Source organism: Pan troglodytes, chromosome 10 (assembly GCF_028858775.2).
Source record: "Pan troglodytes isolate AG18354 chromosome 10, NHGRI_mPanTro3-v2.0_pri, whole genome shotgun sequence".
Lineage (NCBI taxonomy): Eukaryota > Metazoa > Chordata > Mammalia > Primates > Hominidae > Pan > Pan troglodytes.
Genome location: NC_072408.2, coordinates 43394706 through 43413254, shown reverse-complemented (window position 1 = coordinate 43413254; position 18549 = coordinate 43394706). Strand labels below are relative to the sequence as shown.

General features: G+C 41.8%; 1 protein-coding gene across 1 annotated transcript; it reads right to left on the bottom strand.

Annotated features, from left to right (window-relative positions):
- Positions 1–6601: 6601 nt before the first annotated feature.
- KRT6C (keratin 6C) lies at positions 6602–11866 on the bottom strand. Its single transcript, XM_024347833.3, has 9 exons — positions 11286–11866; positions 10157–10371; positions 9763–9823; positions 9509–9604; positions 9220–9384; positions 8593–8718; positions 7758–7978; positions 7499–7533; positions 6602–7385 (listed from the first exon to the last, which is right to left on the bottom strand). The coding sequence occupies exons 1-9, from the start codon at positions 11823–11825 to the stop codon at positions 7150–7152; spliced, it is 1695 nt and encodes a 564-aa protein (XP_024203601.3). The 5' UTR covers positions 11826–11866; the 3' UTR covers positions 6602–7149.
- Between the last annotated feature and the right edge of the window lie 6683 nt (positions 11867–18549).

Below are 18549 nucleotides of genomic sequence, written 5' to 3'. Positions count from 1 at the left end.
AAAAAACGGCTCATTCCACTGCCTGCAACATTCTGGTCTGTCGATGTGACAACTTCACTGCTAGCATAACCAGAATTTGAGAAAACCAGCACACTAAACATATCAACAACGAAAGACTCTCACAGAGTCTACTTCACACCCCTGCCACCTCCACCAGTCATAAAAAGAAATCAAATAATGGCATTCATAGCAGCCTGGCTAAAGTTGGAGACCATTATCCTAAGTGAAGTAACTCAGGAATGGAAAACCAGACATTGCGTGTTCTCACTTGTAAGCGGGAGCTAAGCTATGAGGACTCAAAGGCATACAAATGATATAATGAAGTTTGGGGACTTGGGGAGAAGGGTAGAAGTGGGGTGAGGGATAAAAGACTACACACTGGGTACATTGTACACTGCTTGGGTGATGAGTGCACCGGAGTCTCAGAAATCACCACTAAAGAACATTTCCATGCAACCAAACACCACCTGTTCCCCCAAAACTATTGAATTTTTTTAAAACACATCTTGCAGAATAGAAAAAAAAAATTTAAATTATTGTGGAATATTTTTGTGGGAGTTCCCAGATATCTGGTAAAACATTTTTCAGGGTGAGGGTGTGTCTGTGAGTATGTTTCTGGATGAGATTAATATTTGAGTATATATACTGAGTAAAGCAAATTGCCTTACTTATGTGAGTGGGCCTCATTAAATTAGTTAAAGGGAAGAATAGAACAAACAGGTTAGTAAGAGAGAATTCCTTTTGCCTAATAGCATTTGAGCTGGGTTTTTTCTGCCTTTAGACTCAAACTAGAACATTTGCTTTCTTGGGTCTCCTGCTTGTCCACTGCAGATCTTGGGACTTGTCAGCCACCTAAACCACATCAACCAATTCTTTATAATCTCTCTCTCTCTCTCTCTAAATACATAGGTAAGTAGATTGATAGATGCAGATAGATAGATAGGTACAGATATATATATGTGTGTGTGTGTGTATATATATATGAGTGTGTATATATATGTGTGTGTGTATATATATGTGTGTGTGTATATATATATGTGTGTATATATGTGTGTGTATATATATATGTGTGTGTGTGTGTGTGTGTGTGTATATATATATACCCTATAGTTTCCATTACTCTGGAGAACACTGACTAAAGCACAGGCATAGTGGTTTCAGAATTGTTAGTCATGCCACCATGGGAAGCAACCTTATCAACTCAAGTACAATACTGACATACAGTTCTTACAAGTTTCTTTGCCTTTAGTCTCATAGACTCCACTCACTTGCAGAGTTCCTAATGTCAGCCTTTTTTCTTCCCATCCACTTCAGGGAGGTGATTTCATACATTTGTAATATAGGTAGATCCTTTTGCCACATTGTACATTCCATTCTAAGATCTTTCAATCTCATAAATCATTTTCTTTAATTTCAAACATTAAGGTTTACTCCACAGTATAAAATTCTATGAGCTTTCCCTAATAAAAATTCCACTCTATAAAGTTCTATGAGTTTTCCACCATAAAAAAATCCCAGCAAAGTACTTTGTGGATATCAACAAACTGATTCTAAAGTTTTTATGGCGAGGCAAAAGACCCAGAATAGCTAACACAATATTGAAGGAGAACAAAGTCAGAGGACTGCAAGCATCCTACTTTAAGACTTACTATGAAACTACAGTAACAAAGACACGGTGGTATTGGTGAAAGAATAGACAAATAGATCAAGGAACAAAATAGACAGCCCAGAATTTGATCTACATAAATATAATCAACTGATCTTTGTCAAGGAAGCAAAGGCAATACAAAGACAGCCTTTTCAACAATTGGTGCTGGAATAACTAGATATCTACATGTAGAAAAACGAATTTAGATACGGGTCTTATATTCACCACAAAAATTAACTTAGAATGGATCATAACTCTAAATGTAAAATGCAAAACTGTAAAGCTCCTAGAAGATAACATAGGAGAAAGCCTTGATAACCTTAGGTATGACAATGACATTTTAGATACAATATCAAAGTCAGGAACCATGAAAGATATAATTGGTAACATGGACTTCATTAAAATTATTAATAAAACTTCTGCTCTGCAAAACACTACCAAGAGAGTGAGAATTCAAGCCACAGACTGGAAGAAAATATTGGTAAAAGACATATTCAATAAAGGACTATTATCCAAACTGTACAAAGAACTCTTAAAATTAACAGTAAGTAATAACTTGATTATAAAATGGGCCAAAGTCTTTAACAGACACATCACCAGTGCAGATATACAAAATAGATGAGCATAGATCATCAGAGCAATGCAAATTAGCACAATAAGATATCACTACATGCCTATTAGAATGGCTAAATCCAGAACACTGACCATACCAAATGCTGGCAAGGATGTGGAGCAACAGGAACTCTCATTCATTGTAATGCAAAATGGTATGGCTACTTTGGAATAGTGTCTGGCAGTTTCTTACAAAACTAAACATACTCTTACCATACAATTCAGCAACTGCATGCCTTGGTGTTTACCCAAATGAGTTAAAAACTTATGCCCATCCAAAATCCTGCACACAGATATTTATAGCAGCTTTACTCCTGATTTCCCAAACTAGGAAGCAACCAACAAATCTTTCAGTAGTTGAATGGTAAGTCAACTGTGGCCCATCAAGGCAATGAAATATTATTCAACACTAAAATGAAATGAGCTATCAAGCCATGAAAATACCTGGAGGAAACTTAAATGCATATTACTAAGTGAAAGAAGCCAACCTGAAAAGGCTACATACTGTAGCCAACTATATGACATGCTGGAAAAGGGAAAAAACTATGAAGACAGTAAAAAGATCATTGGCTGCCAAGGCTTAGTTGGGAAAGATAAATAGGTGGAGCACAGAAGATTTTTAGGGCAGTGAAATGAATCTGTATGATACTATAGTGGTGGATACATGTTATCCATTTTTCATAACCATAGAATGTGCAACTGCAAGAGTTACCCTTACTGTAAGCTTGGACTTTGGGTAATAATGACACATCAACGTAGATTTGATTGTAACAAATGTACCACTCTGGTAGGGGCTATTGATTGTGAGTGAGGGTATGAATTTGTGTGGGCAGTGGGTAAATGGTAAGTTTTTGTACCTCTGGACAATTTTACTGTGAACCTAAAACTGCTCTAAAAAATAAAGACGATATAGATAAACTTGGCAGACATTATGCTAAGTGAAATAAGCCAGACACAGGAAGACAAATACTGCACAGTCTCACTTATTCGTGTTATGTAGAAGAGAGGAACTTATGGAAGTTTAGAGTAGAATGATGGTTATCAGAGACTGGGAGAGGGGGTGGAGATGGGACAGAATGGGAAATGCTGGTCAAAGAGCACAATTTCAGTTAGATGAGAGGAATAAGTTTTGAGATCTACTATGCAGCAGGGTGAAAATCATCAATAATAATATATTGCATATTTCAAAATAGCTAAGAAAGTAAATTTCAAATGTCTCACCACAGAAAATGATAAAGCAAGGTGATAGATATATTAAGTAGCTTGATTTAATCATTTCATATTTTGTACATATATAAAAACATCATATTGTACCTCATAAATTTATGCAGTTTTGTTTTTGTCAATTTAAAATATTAATTTTTAAAATCCCCCCAAAATTCTATGGATTTTGACAAATGCATAATGTGACCTCACCACTGCAATTCTTTCACTTATCACCTTGCAAAGATCCTTTGCCTTTTCATATAAACTTTATCCAGTTTATTGATATTTAAACAATATCTTGCTGGGATTTTAATTGCGATTGTGTTGAATCTATGTACCAATTTAGAGAAAATTGACAGCTTAATAATTTTGAGTCTGCCAATCTACAAATCTGGAATATCTCTTCATTTATTTACATCTTTGATTTATTTCATCATTATTTAGTAGTTTTCCGCCTATGGAGTCTCTTTATATTTTGTTAGATTTATGCCTAAGCATTTAATCTTTCGGTGTTATTGTGAATGGTATTGATTTTTAATTTCAAATTTCGGTTCCTCATTGCTGGTATATAAGAAAGTACTTACTTTTGTCTAGTAACCTCGTGCCTGCAACTTTGCTCTCTCTGCTTGTTGCTGCCAGGAAAGTTTTGGTAGAGTCTTTGAAATTTTCTACATTGACTTAATGTCATATGAGGATAAAGAGAGTTGTTTTATTTCTAATATATATTACTTTTATTGCTTATTCTCATCTTACTGCTGCAGTTAAACTTCTAGTACAATGCGAGTAACAGTGGAAAGAGGGGACATATCTGCCTTGCTCTCGAACTATGTGAAAACGGCCTAGTCTCTCACTGTTAAGTATGATGTTAACTACGGGATTTTTTATTTTTCAGATGTTCTTTACCAAGTTGAGGAAGTTGCCGTCCATTTCCTGTTTGCTGACAAGCTTGTTTTCTTTGAAACATGAATTGGTGTTGGGTTATATAATAAACTTTTTCTGCATCAACTGATATAATTATATGATTTTTCTTTTTTAGTCTTCTGATATGGTAGATTTTATTGATGGCTTTTGAATGTTACACTAGCCTTGCATATATAGGATAAATCCTGCTTAGTTATGGTGTATAACTTTGAAGTACTTGGTAGGATTAAATTTGGTAATATTTTGTTGAGCGATTTTGCATCTATGTTTATAAGAAGTATTGGTCTATAGTTTTCTTTTCTCAAAATGTCTTTGTCTAGTTTCGGTGTTAGAGTAATACCGACCTCCATTGAATGAGTTATAAGCGTTCTCTCTGCATCTGTTTCCCAGAAGACATTGTAGACAATTGGTATCATTTCATTTCTAAATGTTAATAGAATTAACCAATAAAAAAATATCTGGGCTTGGTGCTTTCTTTTAGAGAGGCTATAAATTATTGATTCAATTTATTTAATAGGTATGTGACTATTCCAATTATCTGTTTCTCCCTGTATGAATTTTTTGGTAACCTGTGTCTTTCAAGGATTTGGTGCATTTCATTGAAGTTTCAAGTTTGTTCATCTGTAGTTTTCCTTTATTATACTTTGAATGTCCATATACTATAAGATTTTTATTTTTTATATAGATACACATACATGCACATTGTTTTTAACCTCCTTTTGGTATGTTTCTACATCCTGGATAATTTACCTTGTCAGTTATTTTCCTTTTCATTATGCCTCATGAGTATATAACTGTATGCGTGGTCAGTGGGCTTAGGTCAGTTATCACATGCGTGCTGTTGGGGAGGTCTGGAGTGCAGTGAGGAGATGTCAATGTCAGAAGCTCCCCGTGTTGCTGAGGAAAAGCCTAGGGGTGAACACAGTGGGAATCTGACACAGCAGGATCGTGAAACACCCTCTGTGAATTTGCCAACCAAATAATAAAATGTCTCTAGTGATGTGGGAGCCAGAATGTTCGGGGGATAATTGTCACTCCTGAGGAAAACAGGAACTGAGGTGGCCCAAAGGCAACACTAGTTCACTGACCATTCACTTATATCCTGAGACTTTCCTTAGCCATTCAGAGATGCCAGCCCAGTTCACAGACAGGCCAGTTCACTCCTGAGGGAGGAATATAACTGTCTCTTGCGATAAACAGACTCGGTTTCGTGGGATCTCTGTGAGAGGCTTAGAGTGTGAAAGGGAGGGAATTTCCATGCTTGTTTTGCTTTCACATTTCAAAGAATAAGCATGAGAGTTTTGTGCCTGGCTGTTTGGATTTTTATTTTTTATTTTTTGAGATGGAGTCTTGCTCTGTTGCCCAGGCTGGAGTACAGTAGTGTGATCTCAGCTCACTGCAACCTCCCTCCTGCTCCTGGGTTCAAGTGATTCTCCTGCCTCAGCCTTCCGAGTAGCTGGGATTGGCGCCCACTGCATGTTCAACTAATTTTTATATTTTTAGTAGAGATGGGGTTTCACCATGTTGGCCAGGCTGGTCTCGAACTCCTGATCTCAGGTGATCTACCCACCTCAGCCTCCCAAAGTGCCGGGATTACAGGTATGAGCCACCACCCCCAGCTGTTTGGATTTTTAATTGTATCAGCTTTAATGTCCCATTTCCCCGTTGTGAAGATTACTGTGGTACATATCCATGTGTGTACAGCTTTCCGCATTTGCACGGTCTCCTCAGGATACATTTCCAGAGGTGTAAGTCCAGTTCTAGGTAGGCACATATTGATTGCTGTTGATACACCTTGTCAAATAATTTTCTTAGTCATGAGGCAATTCTAAGTATAAATAAAGTATCTTATTTTCTTCCCAAATGACTTTTACTCTATTTGGCCAAAAATGTTTCTCCACTGGGCATTTAGGCCAAGCACCGGTGTAAAAGGAGGAGTAGTCTTAGAGACCAAGTCAGAGGGACTGGGCTGCCAGTTCCTACATACAGTAAAACCAGAGTGGACAATCATGGTGGACCAGGTGCCTCCCGCTCCACTTGCCAAACATTTAGGAGGAATCTAATCTGAGAAGAGACCTGAATATCAGGATGCCATAGTGCTGTTAATCGAACCTCTCTAAAGGAGAAGGTTTAAGCACATGGGGATATGGATTATCAGTTAAAAATAAAAAGGCGTTTGTCAACTGAAAAAGCTGAAGAAATATTGGTACCATGCATTATTCTAAAACCTGCTTTATTTAGAAATTACAAAGAGCAAACAGCAGAGAAATCATCACAGGGAGAAAGACTGTGTACATCATACGACTAGTCACTTGTGCTTCCATGCATACTGCAGGGGGTGGGTTCACAATACTTTTAACATAGGGAGTTTGGGGGCCAATGGAAAATAAGTGGAAGTTGTTGTGAAATAAGCCCCAGGCGATTTTCGGTAATGAAAAGGAGCAGAGATCATTTTCTTATAATGCTCAGCCTCAGAGATAACAATTTTGGAGGCAAGAAATTAATAATTTAGTAACAAAGTGAAGCTCCAGTGGTGAATACATTATGATGTAAAATCAAAGGTTGATCTGATGGTGAGCAATGGGTGCTCAGATGGGGCAGGTATAGACAGAGAGAAGTGAGGGCACTAAGCATCCATACCCAGCTCTACCTCGGAGAGCAGGGAAGACTAGAGGCCAGGAGAGGACAGGCAACCTGAGGAGACGGCTCTGCAGCCAGAGAAGGGCCTGAGGACTGTGGGACCGAGAGCTGGAGGCAGCACTTTAGTTCTTGTAGCTCTTCCTGCTGGAAGAGGAGGTGGTGGTGTACTTGATGGTGGAACTGCCGCCTCCAACAGAGCTGAGGCCACCCCCAGTGGCTCTGCCACTGCTGGAACTGAAGCCACCTCCAACGCCAAGACCACTGCCATAGGAGTAGCTGCTTCCTCCACCCAGGCCTAAGCCACTGCCGACACCGCTGGCACCGCCATAGCCACTGGAGACGGTGGACTGCACTACAGCTGTGGTGGGGAGGGGACAAGGACGCAAGAAGCCACGGTGAGCTCATCCTGCCAGCCTGAGCCCAGTCAGAAGAGTGCGAGGGCAGGGGAGGAAGGCAAGCAAAGGTACTTACAGACGTTGACTTGTCCAACGCCTTCACCATTCAGCCTGTGGAGAGGAACACAGGGAGGGTGAGACCTCAGAGAGCTCTTCCTTCCCTGGACCAGTGTGGGCAGCCTCGGTGGGTGGAAGAGTCCATGGGAAACTGCTCTTTTAGTTTTCTCTCAAGAAGAGCAATTACGGCCATGAGCAGTGCACCCTAGAATTGTGCTCAGTGCCAGGAACCTTGAAGATGGACTCAGCTGTTGGAGGAAGTCGCGTCAGTTACCTACCTGCACTCCTCGCCCTCCAGCAGCTTGCGGTAGGTGGCAATCTCCACGTCCAGGGCCAGCTTGACATTCATCAGCTCCTGGTACTCCTTCAGCAGCCGGGCCAGGTCCTGCTTGGCCTTCTGCAGGGCATCCTCCAGCCCTTCCAGCTTGTTCTTAGCATCCTTGAGGGCCATCTCCCCACGCTGCTCAGCATCAGCAATGGCAGCCTGCAGGCTGGCACACTAGGAGGGGAAAGGAAGAGAAGGAACTTCTTGTCTGCTCCTCCGGAGGAGGCTGGCTCTTGTTTAGTGAACCAGGGTCCTGTAACCCAAAATTGACAGAGAATGAGCTTTGACTCTTCCTGTCCAGTATTTCTCCATTTGGCAATATTTGTCTACTCTGGGAGTCAAGTGACAAAGTCCTATGCCCCTTGTATTAAGCACCCGCATGAGAATGTGCATTGCATCTTATGGGAGACACTACAATGGACCCAAAAACAAGCCATATGGAAGATGAATGCTCGGTTTGTATTGAGTGCTGTTTTCAAAACTACAAGAATGATTTTGAGGAATACATCTGGATGCCACATTAAAATATACAAAATTATGACCATCTGTAAGGGAGGTGATAACTTTTTACCTGACTGTTGAGACCTGGCCTTGCTTGTGCCTCAGAGGCTCATCCTCTTGGGTGGGATTCACTTCTCTATTCAGTTCTCACTGAGGGCAAGAACTACACATGTTCCTCACCCCAGTGTTGGTTTACGTTTCAGGAATTATCTCAAATAATGGCTAATGACTGCCTGATGGGTCTAGCAAAAAATGATGCTTCTTTCCTCCATTGCACCTCACTGTACCTGCTTCTTGACATGGTCGATCTCAGATCTCAGCCTCTGGATCATGCGGTTGATCTCAGCAATCTCCTGCTTGGTGTTGCGCAGGTCGTCCCCATGTCTGCCTGCTGTGACCTGCAGCTCCTCGTACTGCAGCCCAGAGGTGGAGAGAGAGACAGTGTCTATGGGTTCTTACCTGGGAGCGATGACTTTCACTTGTGTATCATGCATGTCATGAAGTGGACCTAATGGCTTCTCCTCAAGAAACTTGAGGAAAAGTTGATGTTATGTGGTGGGTGGATACTAAACTCTGGAGTCACAGACCATCCTCATTATGGCACCACTGCCTGCCTAGTTTCTTTAGGGAGTAGAAATATTCTGTACCAATTTCTAAAAGTCAGCAATCAGGGTGAAGATAAATGCAGAGATGACTATGTCCTTGTCTATGGCAGCTTTCCTCCTGCATTGGGTTCTTTTTCTTCCTTGACTTGGACATAAGTTCCCCAAATGTCTACTCTAATAGTGCAGAGTGCATGTCCTGTGAGAGGACTCCAGCTTCCTCTCAGGGGATGTCCCCAATGAAGTCTGCAGTCCTCTGGGATTCCAGGATGGACACAAGGATTCCTCAGCGGCTGCCCACTCCCTGCTCACCTTGGTCTGGTACCAGGACTCAGCCTCAGCCCGGCTCCTCTGAGCAATCTCCTCATATTGGGCCTTGACCTCGGCGATGATGCTGTCCAGGTCCAGGTTGCGGTTGTTGTCCATGGATAGCACCACGGATGTGTCTGAGATGTGGGTCTGCATCTGGGACAGCTCCTGCAGAACAGAAGGTCATAAGGTCAACTTCACTTCCGACATTTACAGAGATACCCAACCCTATACATCTTCTCCCCTTTGCAGACCCCATCAGAGTAAACAGAAGGATGGTGGAGATGCTTACTGCATCATACAAGGCTCTCAGGAAGTTGATCTCATCTGTGAGAGTGTCTGCCTTGGCTTGCAGTTCAACCTTGTTCATGTAGGCAGCATCCACATCCTGGGGAAAGAGCCAACAACCTGGAGTTACCTGAGCTCACCTTTCCAATCTACCCATCTTCTAGTCCTCCTGCCAATTCTCCTCTCCCAGGCGAGCGAGGACACAGAGCCACTTCTCTCCTTCTAAATGAATTTGAACCCCCGGCTTCATCTGCTCACCTTCTTCAGAGTCACAAATTCATTCTCTGCTGCTGTGCGCTTGTTGATTTCATCCTCATATCTACAGGAAGAAAGGCATGGGACACATATGAGCCAGTGGGTAGGATGAAACAGAAAAGCAGCCTGGGATTCAACATTTTCCCGAATGGAATATGTTCTAATTGAGCTTTCCTGCCACAGAGAGCCAAAGAGATGAGTTTTGCTACTACTAAATTTGCCACTTCTTTAATCTCCCCATCCTCCCATAACCATCTGTGGTTCTTGCAGCTTTGCTCCTAGGGACTAATTTGTGCTTTTCATTTCCATGGACATGGGTTGTTAGGAATCCTACACACATCTGGCCCTGGTCACCCAATAGTCTTGAAGTGTGTGCTGCAGGAAATGGAGTCCTCACTTGTTCTTGAGGTCCTCCACCAGGTCCTGCATGTTTCTCAGCTCCGAGTCCAGACGGCCCCGTTCCCCCACGATGTTGTCCAGCTGCCTCCTGAGGTTGTTGATGTACTGCTCGAACAACGGCTCCAGGTTCTGCCTCACAGTCTTGGTGCCCTGCTCCTGCAGCAGGGTCCACTTGGTGTCCAGAACCTTGTTCTGCTGCTCTAGGAACCGCACCTGGAACGGAAGCAAGATGGTCATTTTCCAGGCAAAGGAAGGCAGAGAAAGTGTCTGGTATCCAGTTTCCTGGCAGGTCTGGGAGGTCCCCATGGTGCTGGGCTACTACAGTGCATGTAGAGAGGCTCAGGCTGAGCTCTGCTCCCCCAACCCCTTCTCCTTTGCACCCCACCAGTCTCACTAGAGAAATTGTCCCACGGACCACTGAGGTGTTCTCGCGCTGTAAGCTATTGATCATCAGTGAGTTTCAACATTTCTTCTTTCCTTTTTCCAAGCACAATCACAAATCTAGTTTAAAAATACTAATTACCTGATATATTGTACACAGTTTTTTTACTGATAGGATCTTAGGAGGAATATTAGATGTTGACTCATGATTACATTTCAGTCTACTTTCCCATTTAGTGTCTCCTCTCAAATATTCTGATGTTATGGTCATTCTCTGTTTTTAAAATTAATTAGCATTTCTCCATGTTTTACAGTTGTTTCTATGTCCCTTTTTTTCTTAATCCAGCCAGATTATCTTTTCCTTTTCTTTCTAAATCTTTTTCCTCTTACCCAGACCCCAGAGTGTAATTTACCAGCCCATATACTCCTGGCATTTGCTTTGTAATCTCTTAAACACTTCAGAGGGAAGAATTAACCTACTCCACTCTCTGATGGCCTCATCTGTGCTTCAGGGTTATGAAAAGTTACGGCTCTCCCTAGGCAGGAGTGAGGGCCACTCCAGAGATCCCATGGGGGAGTGATGCCCATCTGTGCTGCCTCCTGTGCACCGAGAGCCACCTGCACTCTCTGCAGAGCTGGGCTGAGTCCCCTTCTCCCTCCCTCCTAGGGTCTCTCTGGCAGGAAGTTGTTGCTCTTCTGGTCTGGGGACCCTGAAGTGCCCGATGGAGGGCATGGCACTGGCTCACCTTGTCGATGAAGGAGGCAAACTTGTTGTTGAGGGTCTTGATCTGCTCACGCTCCTCGGCCCGCACCCGCTGGATGGCGGGGTCAATTTGCAGGTTGAGGGGAGTCAGGAGACTCTGGTTGACAGTGACCTCTTGGATGCCTCCAGGAGGGCACACAGGGAAGGCAGGGCCCCCAAAGCCACCAGCAAGGCCGGCTCCACCACCCAGACCAAAGCCAATGCCGGCTCCACCACCGAAACCAAATCCACTCCCGGCGCCGCCAAAGCCATAGCTGCCTCCGGCTCTGCTGCCATAGCCGCCACTGATGGCACAGCTGCCCCCTCCAATGGAGATCCTCTTGGAACCCCCCAGGCCATACAGACTGCGGCTGCCAAAGCCAGCTCCTCCACATGCGCCACCCAGGCCACCACTGCCCCTGGAGCGGGACACGGAGACGCTGCTGAATCCAGAGCGGCTGACCCCAGGGAGCCTGGCTGAGTTGGCACTGAAACCCCGGCGGCTGCTGCTGTGGCTCCTGATGGTGGTGGATGTGCTGGCCATGGTTCCAGGAGATGAGAGGGCTGTGGCGAGCGTTGGAGGCTGGAGGCGAGAGGCAGGAGAAGCAGGACAAGGAATCGGGCTCCAGCAGTAGCTTATATATTATTAGAGAGCATGGGCTGGGCCCAGTCCTGGAAGGTGAGCTTGCAGGTTGGGAAGGGCTGGGCTTTACAAATAGTGAGATCACACCTGGATTAGAAAAGTTATGAAATGCTGAGATGGCATTTTTCACTTCCTTTAGTCAGGGAAAATGTTCCTGCCTCCAGCTTTGACTCGAGATTTCAGCACAGTAAGAGCATTCTCAGTTCATGAAGTTGAAGTTAGTCACTGTCTTCAGCAAAGGTTCTGCATGCTAGGCTGTTTATCAACATGCTGTGAGTGCTTTCCTCTTCCCAGCCTGACTTTCTTCCAGCAGAGATGTTGGAGATCACAAGCACTGTATTGCAAATGCCTTAACAGAAATATTAACATTTTTCCTGTAATTGTTTTTCCTTCTGTGTGCAATTTCAAACATGTAGAGGAGCAGAACAACACAATGGGCCTGTATATACCTATTACCTGTTTCCATGATGATTACCTTATGGCCAGTCTTATTTCTTGTATATTTCCACCCGGTTCCCTTATCAATGTTAAATTTTTTTAAATCCCAAAAATATTTGGGATTTAATTCAATATTAATTCAATATTAATCTTTAAATGATAGGCCTTTTAGAAATATAACTGAAATATTATTTTGTATTTTAAAAATTTATGTATTTATTAAGTCTTCGCCCTCAAGGAGTTGACTCTAATAAAGATGACAACACAAAAGGAGATAGAAGACATCACATCCAGTGGCATCACTGAGCTAGAAAGAAAGTAATGCTTTACTAGGAAGAAAAGAGCATAGAGAGGGGGTGTAGAGGGGACAGTGGGGAAGGGTAATTTTTTTTCTTTTTTTTTGAGACAGAGTCTCTCTCTGTCGCCCAGGCTGGAGTCCAGTGGTGCGATCTAGGTTCACTGCAACCTCCGCCTCCCAGGTTCAAGAGATTCTCTCACCTCAGCCTCCCGAGTAGTTTGAGATTACAGGTGGCCACCATCAAGCACGGCTAATTTTTTGTATTTTTAATAGAGATGGTGTTTCGCCATGTTGGCCAGGCTGGTCTGGAACTCCTGACCTCAGGTGATCCACCTGGCTCAGCCTCCAAAAGTGCTGGGATTACAGGCATGAGCCACCGCTCCCAGCCAATTTGTGTATTTATTAACATCAATGTGTCTATTCAATTCTCCAATGTCCTTGTTTATTTATTTCCTTATTGTTTACAATTCTTTTGTTGATAAGACCAGGTTAATTGTCCTGAGTAGTGTTTCAGTCTTTGGGATTTCCTCATTGCTTACTCACAGTGTTTCATTTAAGATGCTACTGTGTCCTCTATATTTCCTGCAAACTGATCATTAAAACTTGAAGCTTAATAAGACTCTCATATACTTAGACTTTCCAGATGTGGATGTAGTAGAATGCCTATTTAAATATTGAAAATTGGCCGGGTGCAGTGGCTCACGCCTGTAATCCCAGCACTTTCGGAGGCCGAGGCGGGCGAATCACCTGAAGTCAGGAGTTTTAGACCAGCCTGGCCAACATGGTGAAACCCCATCTCCACTAAAAATACAAAAATTAGCTGGTGTTGTAGTGCATGTCTGTAATCCCAGCTCCTACTCTAGAGGCTGAGGTGGGAGGATCCCTTGAACCCGGGAGGCAGAGGTTGCAGTGAGCCAAGATTGCACCACTGCACTCCAGCCTGGGTGACAGAGCGACACTCTGTCTCAAAAAAATTAATTAATTAAAATAAAAAAATTGAAAATTGTTATTTACACATTCATTTATATGTTTATAAATTGAATATGTAATAAATGTTTAAGGAGAAAATACTTACTAAAGCCATTCCCCAGCCATGCAAACTTTTTTATGTGGAAGTAGGCACTGTTACCAGGTCCTTGTGTATCCTTCTAGTAACTTTACTTGAATATGTTTCTGAGCTTTTTCTGGGGAATATGTGAGATGTGTGTATTTGTGTGTGTGTGTGCATATGTATGTGTATGAGAGAGAAGACAAAGGGTGAGAGAGGAGGGGGAGTTTTATATGTAAAGAGTAAGGCCTCTAGAAAGGTATTGTATAAGTGAATTATAGCTAAAGAGAGACAGAGAGAGGTTTGTCTGTGTGTTTTATATATTAAATTTGCATACATATATAAAATATTTTAAAATTATATATATAAAACACATACACATGTATTATCTTCCAATTAAGTTTGTGTTGTCTCTACTTTGCCTTCCAAATCTATTTTTTTCTCTTTATTCTCTTTTACCACTCTGATCCCTTTTTTTCTGTTTGATTTCTCCATCTTTTCCTATACATCAATTACTGTGCCTTCAGCAATATCTTTCTTTCCTCTTTGTGCTGCTTTCAGTTGGTCTTCGTTTCAATTGTTCTTTATTGTCTCAATATATTGTCCCTTAGTTCTCTTAATTTATGGAGGTCATCATTTCACTGAAATTTTTTTGCTAACACTTTATTGTGCCTTTTTTCTGTTGAGTGTTAAGTGCCTTTTTTTTCCTCACTCCTTTCAGTTTTAAATGCATAGATCTTTTGTGGATCCTGGAATGCTTCCTTTCCAACTGGTGCTCACTTTTAATGAGATGAGCATCCTCTGGGGCTGCCATTTACAGGAGGTATTCTGGGAGGAAGGACCCGGGGCATATTCAGGTGGGTTGGAATTCTCATTATGGTACAAGGCTGTGTGAATAATTCTTTTAAACATCAATTCAAAAAAGCCAACAAAGATCACTGCAGAGTGGCTCACAAATCACAGGTTGTCTACTTTCTTTGCCTTACCAACAAAATGATGCCAATGGGCAACAAAATGCTATCAACGTGACTGGGCCACAGGGTGCCCAGATATTCGCTCAAACACTATTCTGGATGTGTCTCTTTGGATGCTTCTGTATGAGATTAAAATCTGAATCTAAATTGTTAGACTGAGTAAAGCAGGTTACCCTTCCTAATGTGGGTGGGCCTATTTAGTCAGTTGAAGGCATAAATATAATACAAAGACTGAGTAAGTGGATAATCATCCTGCATGACTGTCTTTGAACTGGAACATTGGATTTTTGTTTTTATATTGCCCTCAGACTTTATCTAAAACATCTGCAAGTTCTGGGTCTCAAGCCTGTGGTGTTTTGGATTGAAGCTACACCATCAAATCTTTGGATTCCTTGGGATGGAGTCTGGAACTAGAACATCGGCTCTCCAACTTACCATCTTGGGACTTGTTAGCCTCCCAGATTACATCAGCTGATTGTTAATAATAATAATTCTTTCTCTCTTATCTATCTATCTATGTATCCATCATCTATCATCTATCTATCTATATATGTGTGTGTGTGTATAACCGAAAGGATATCTCTTTCTATATGTGTGTGTGTGTGTGTATAAGCTGAACTTCATCAAAATTTCAATGCATGAGACTTTGCACAAAACACTGCCAAGAGAATGAGAAGTCAAGCCACAGAGTAAGAATATGTTGGCAAAAGACATATTTGATAAAGGACTGTTACCAAAACTATACAAGAACTCTTAAAATTAACAATAAGAAACAACCCGGTTATAAAATGGGCCAGTGTTTAACAGATACATAACCAAAGCAGATATACAAATGGCAAATCAGCATATGAAAGATGTTCAACATTATATGTCATCAGGTAAGTTAAAATTTAAAAAAAATGAGATAACACTACACACCTATTCAAATGTTTAAAATCCAGAACACTGAGAATACCACATACTGGTGAAGATGTGGAACAACAGGAACTCTCATTCATTGCTTGTGGAAATACAAAATGACATGGCCACTTTGGGAGACAGTTTGGCAGTTTCTCCCAAAACTAAACCTACTTTTACCATACAATTGAGCTATTGACCTCATTAGTATTTACCCAAATGAATTGAAAGTATATGCCCACTTAGAAACCTGCACACAGATTGGTGTGGTTTGGATTTGTGTCCCCACCCAAATCTCATGTTGAATAGTAATCCCCGATGTTGGAGGAGGAGCCTGGTGGGAGGTGATTAGATGATGCGGGCAAACTTCCCCCCTTGTGTTCTCATGATAGTGAGTGAGTTCTCATGAGGTCTGGTTGTTTAAAAGTGTGTAGCACCTTCCCCTTCTCTCTCTCTTCCTTCTGCTGCAGTCATGTAAGATATGCCAGCTTCTCCTACACCTTCCACCATGATTATAAGTTTCCTGAGGCTTCTCCAGAAGCAGAGGCCTATAGAGCCTGTATAATTGTGAGCCAATTAAACCTTTTTACTTTATAAATTATCCAGTTTCAGGTATTTCTTTATAGCAGTGCGAGAATGGACTAATACACAGATATTTATAGTAGCTTTATTACCAATTGCCCAAACTAGTGTGAAAGGAAAATAAATCTTGGGATCCCCAAATCACTAAGCTAAAGGGAAAAGTCAAGCTGGGAACTGCTTAGGGCAACCTGCCTCCCATTCTATTCAAAGTCAACCGTCTGTATTCACTGAGATAGATGCATATCTGATTGCTTCCTTTGGAAAGACTAATAAGAAACTCAAAAGAATGCAACTATTTGCCTCTTAGCTACCTATAACCTGGAGGCCTCCCTCCCAGCTTCAAGTTGTCCCATATTTCACACTGAACCAATGTACCTTCTTACATATATTGATTGATGTCTCAAGTCTCCCTAAAACGTATAAAACCAAGCTGTTCCCCAACCATCTTGGGCGCAGGTTGTCAGGACCTCCTGAGGCTGTGTCATGGTGTGCATCCTCAACTTTGGCAAAATAAACTTTCTAAATTGACTGAGACCTGTCTCATATATTTGGGGTTCACACTAGGAAGCAACCAATATGTCTTTTAGTAGGTGAGTAGTAAACAAACTGTGGCCTATCAAGACAATGGAATAATATCCAACACTAAAAAGAAACGAGCTGTCAAGCCATGAAAAGACATGTAGGAAATTTAGAGGCATGTTACCAAGTGAAAAAAGCCAATCTGTAAAGGCTACATATTGTATGATTCCTGTTAGATGGCATACTTTAGGCACGATTATGAAGACAGCAAAAAGATTATTGGCTGTTAGTGGGGAAAGAAGGATGAATAGGCTTAGAATAGAGGATTTTTTAGGGTAGCGAAACTAACCTGTATGGTACAATAATAGATAAATGTCATAATACATTGTTCAAAATCCATAAAATGTACAAAACTAAGATCAAAACTAATCTGTATGATACAATAATGGTAGATAAATGTCATAATACATTATTCAAAATCCATAAAATGTACAACACTAAGAATGACCCCTAATATAAACAATGAACTTTGGATAATAATGACATGCCAATGTAGATTCGTTGGTTGCAACAAATGTACTGCTCTGTTTGGTGTTGTTCATGGGCAAAGCTATGAATTTGTTTGGGCAGGGGATATATGCTAAGTCTCTGTATCTTCTGGACAATTTTGTTGTGAACCTAAAACTGCTCTAAGAAATAAACATAATATAGTTTGGCTGAGTCCCCAACCAAATCACATCTTGAATTGTAGTTTTCATAATCCCCATGTGTCATGGAAGGGACTCAGTGGGAAGTGATTGTATCATGGGAGTGGCTTACCCCATGCTGTTCTCGAGATAGTGAGTGAGTCTCATGAGATCTGATGGTTTTATAAGCATCTGGCATTTCCCCTGCTTGCACTCATTCTCTCTCCTTCCGCCCTGTGAAGATGTGCCTTCCACCATGATTGTAAGTTTCCTGAGACCCTCCCCAGCCATGCAGAACTGTGAGTCAATTAAACCTCTTTTTTATATGAATTACTCAGTCTCAGATATTTATTCATAGCAGCAAAAGAAAGGACAAATACAGTAAATTGTTACCACAGAAAGTGGGGTGCTGCTATAATGATACCTGAAAATGTAGAAGTGACTTTGGAACTGGGTAATAGGCAGAGGTTGGAACAGTTTGGTGGGCTCAGAAGATACAAAAATGTGAGAAAGTTTGGAACTTTCTAGGGACTTGTTGAATGGCTTTAATCAAACTACTGACAGTGATATGAACAATGAAGTCCAGGCTGAGGTGGTCTCAGATAAAGATGAGGACCTTGTTGGGAACTGGAGTAAAGGCCACTCTTGCTAAGCTTTCACAAAGAGACTGGAGGCATTTTGACCCTGCCCTAGAGATCTGTGGAGCTTTAAACTTGAGAGAGACAATTTAGGGTATCTGGCAGAAGAAATTTTTAAGCAGCAAAGCATTCGAGAGGTGACAGAGCATATTTGGAAATTTTGCAGCCTGATGATGCAGTAGAAAAGAAAAACCCATTTTATAGGGAGAAATTCAAGCCCTCTACAGGAATTTGCGTAAGTAACAAGGAGGTGAAAGTTAATCACCAAGACAATGGGGAAAACGTCTCCAGGGCATGTCAGAGACCTTCACAGCAGCAGACCAAGAGGCCTAGGAGGGAACAATGGTTTCCTGGGCTGGGCCCAGGGTCCCCCTGCTCTATGCTGCCTTGGAACACGGTGCCCTGCATCCCAACTGCTTCAGCTCCAGCTGTGGCTAAAAAAGGTCAAGGTACAGCTCAGGCCATTGTCTTAGAGGATGTAAGCACCAAACCTTGGTGGCTTCCATGTGGTGTTGAGTTCACAGAAGTCAAAAATTGAGGTTTGG

Coding starts and splice junctions, on each gene's coding strand:
- KRT6C (XM_024347833.3), bottom strand. CDS start 11,825: ATGGCCAGCACATCCACCACCATCAGGAGCCACAGCAGCAGCCGCCGG. Junction 10,372..11,285: donor TTGCCTCCTTCATCGACAAG/GTGAGCCAGTGC, acceptor CTTCCGTTCCAG/GTGCGGTTCCTAGAGCAGCA. Junction 8,719..9,219: donor AGTCCTGGTACCAGACCAAG/GTGAGCAGGGAG, acceptor TCTGGGCTGCAG/TACGAGGAGCTGCAGGTCAC.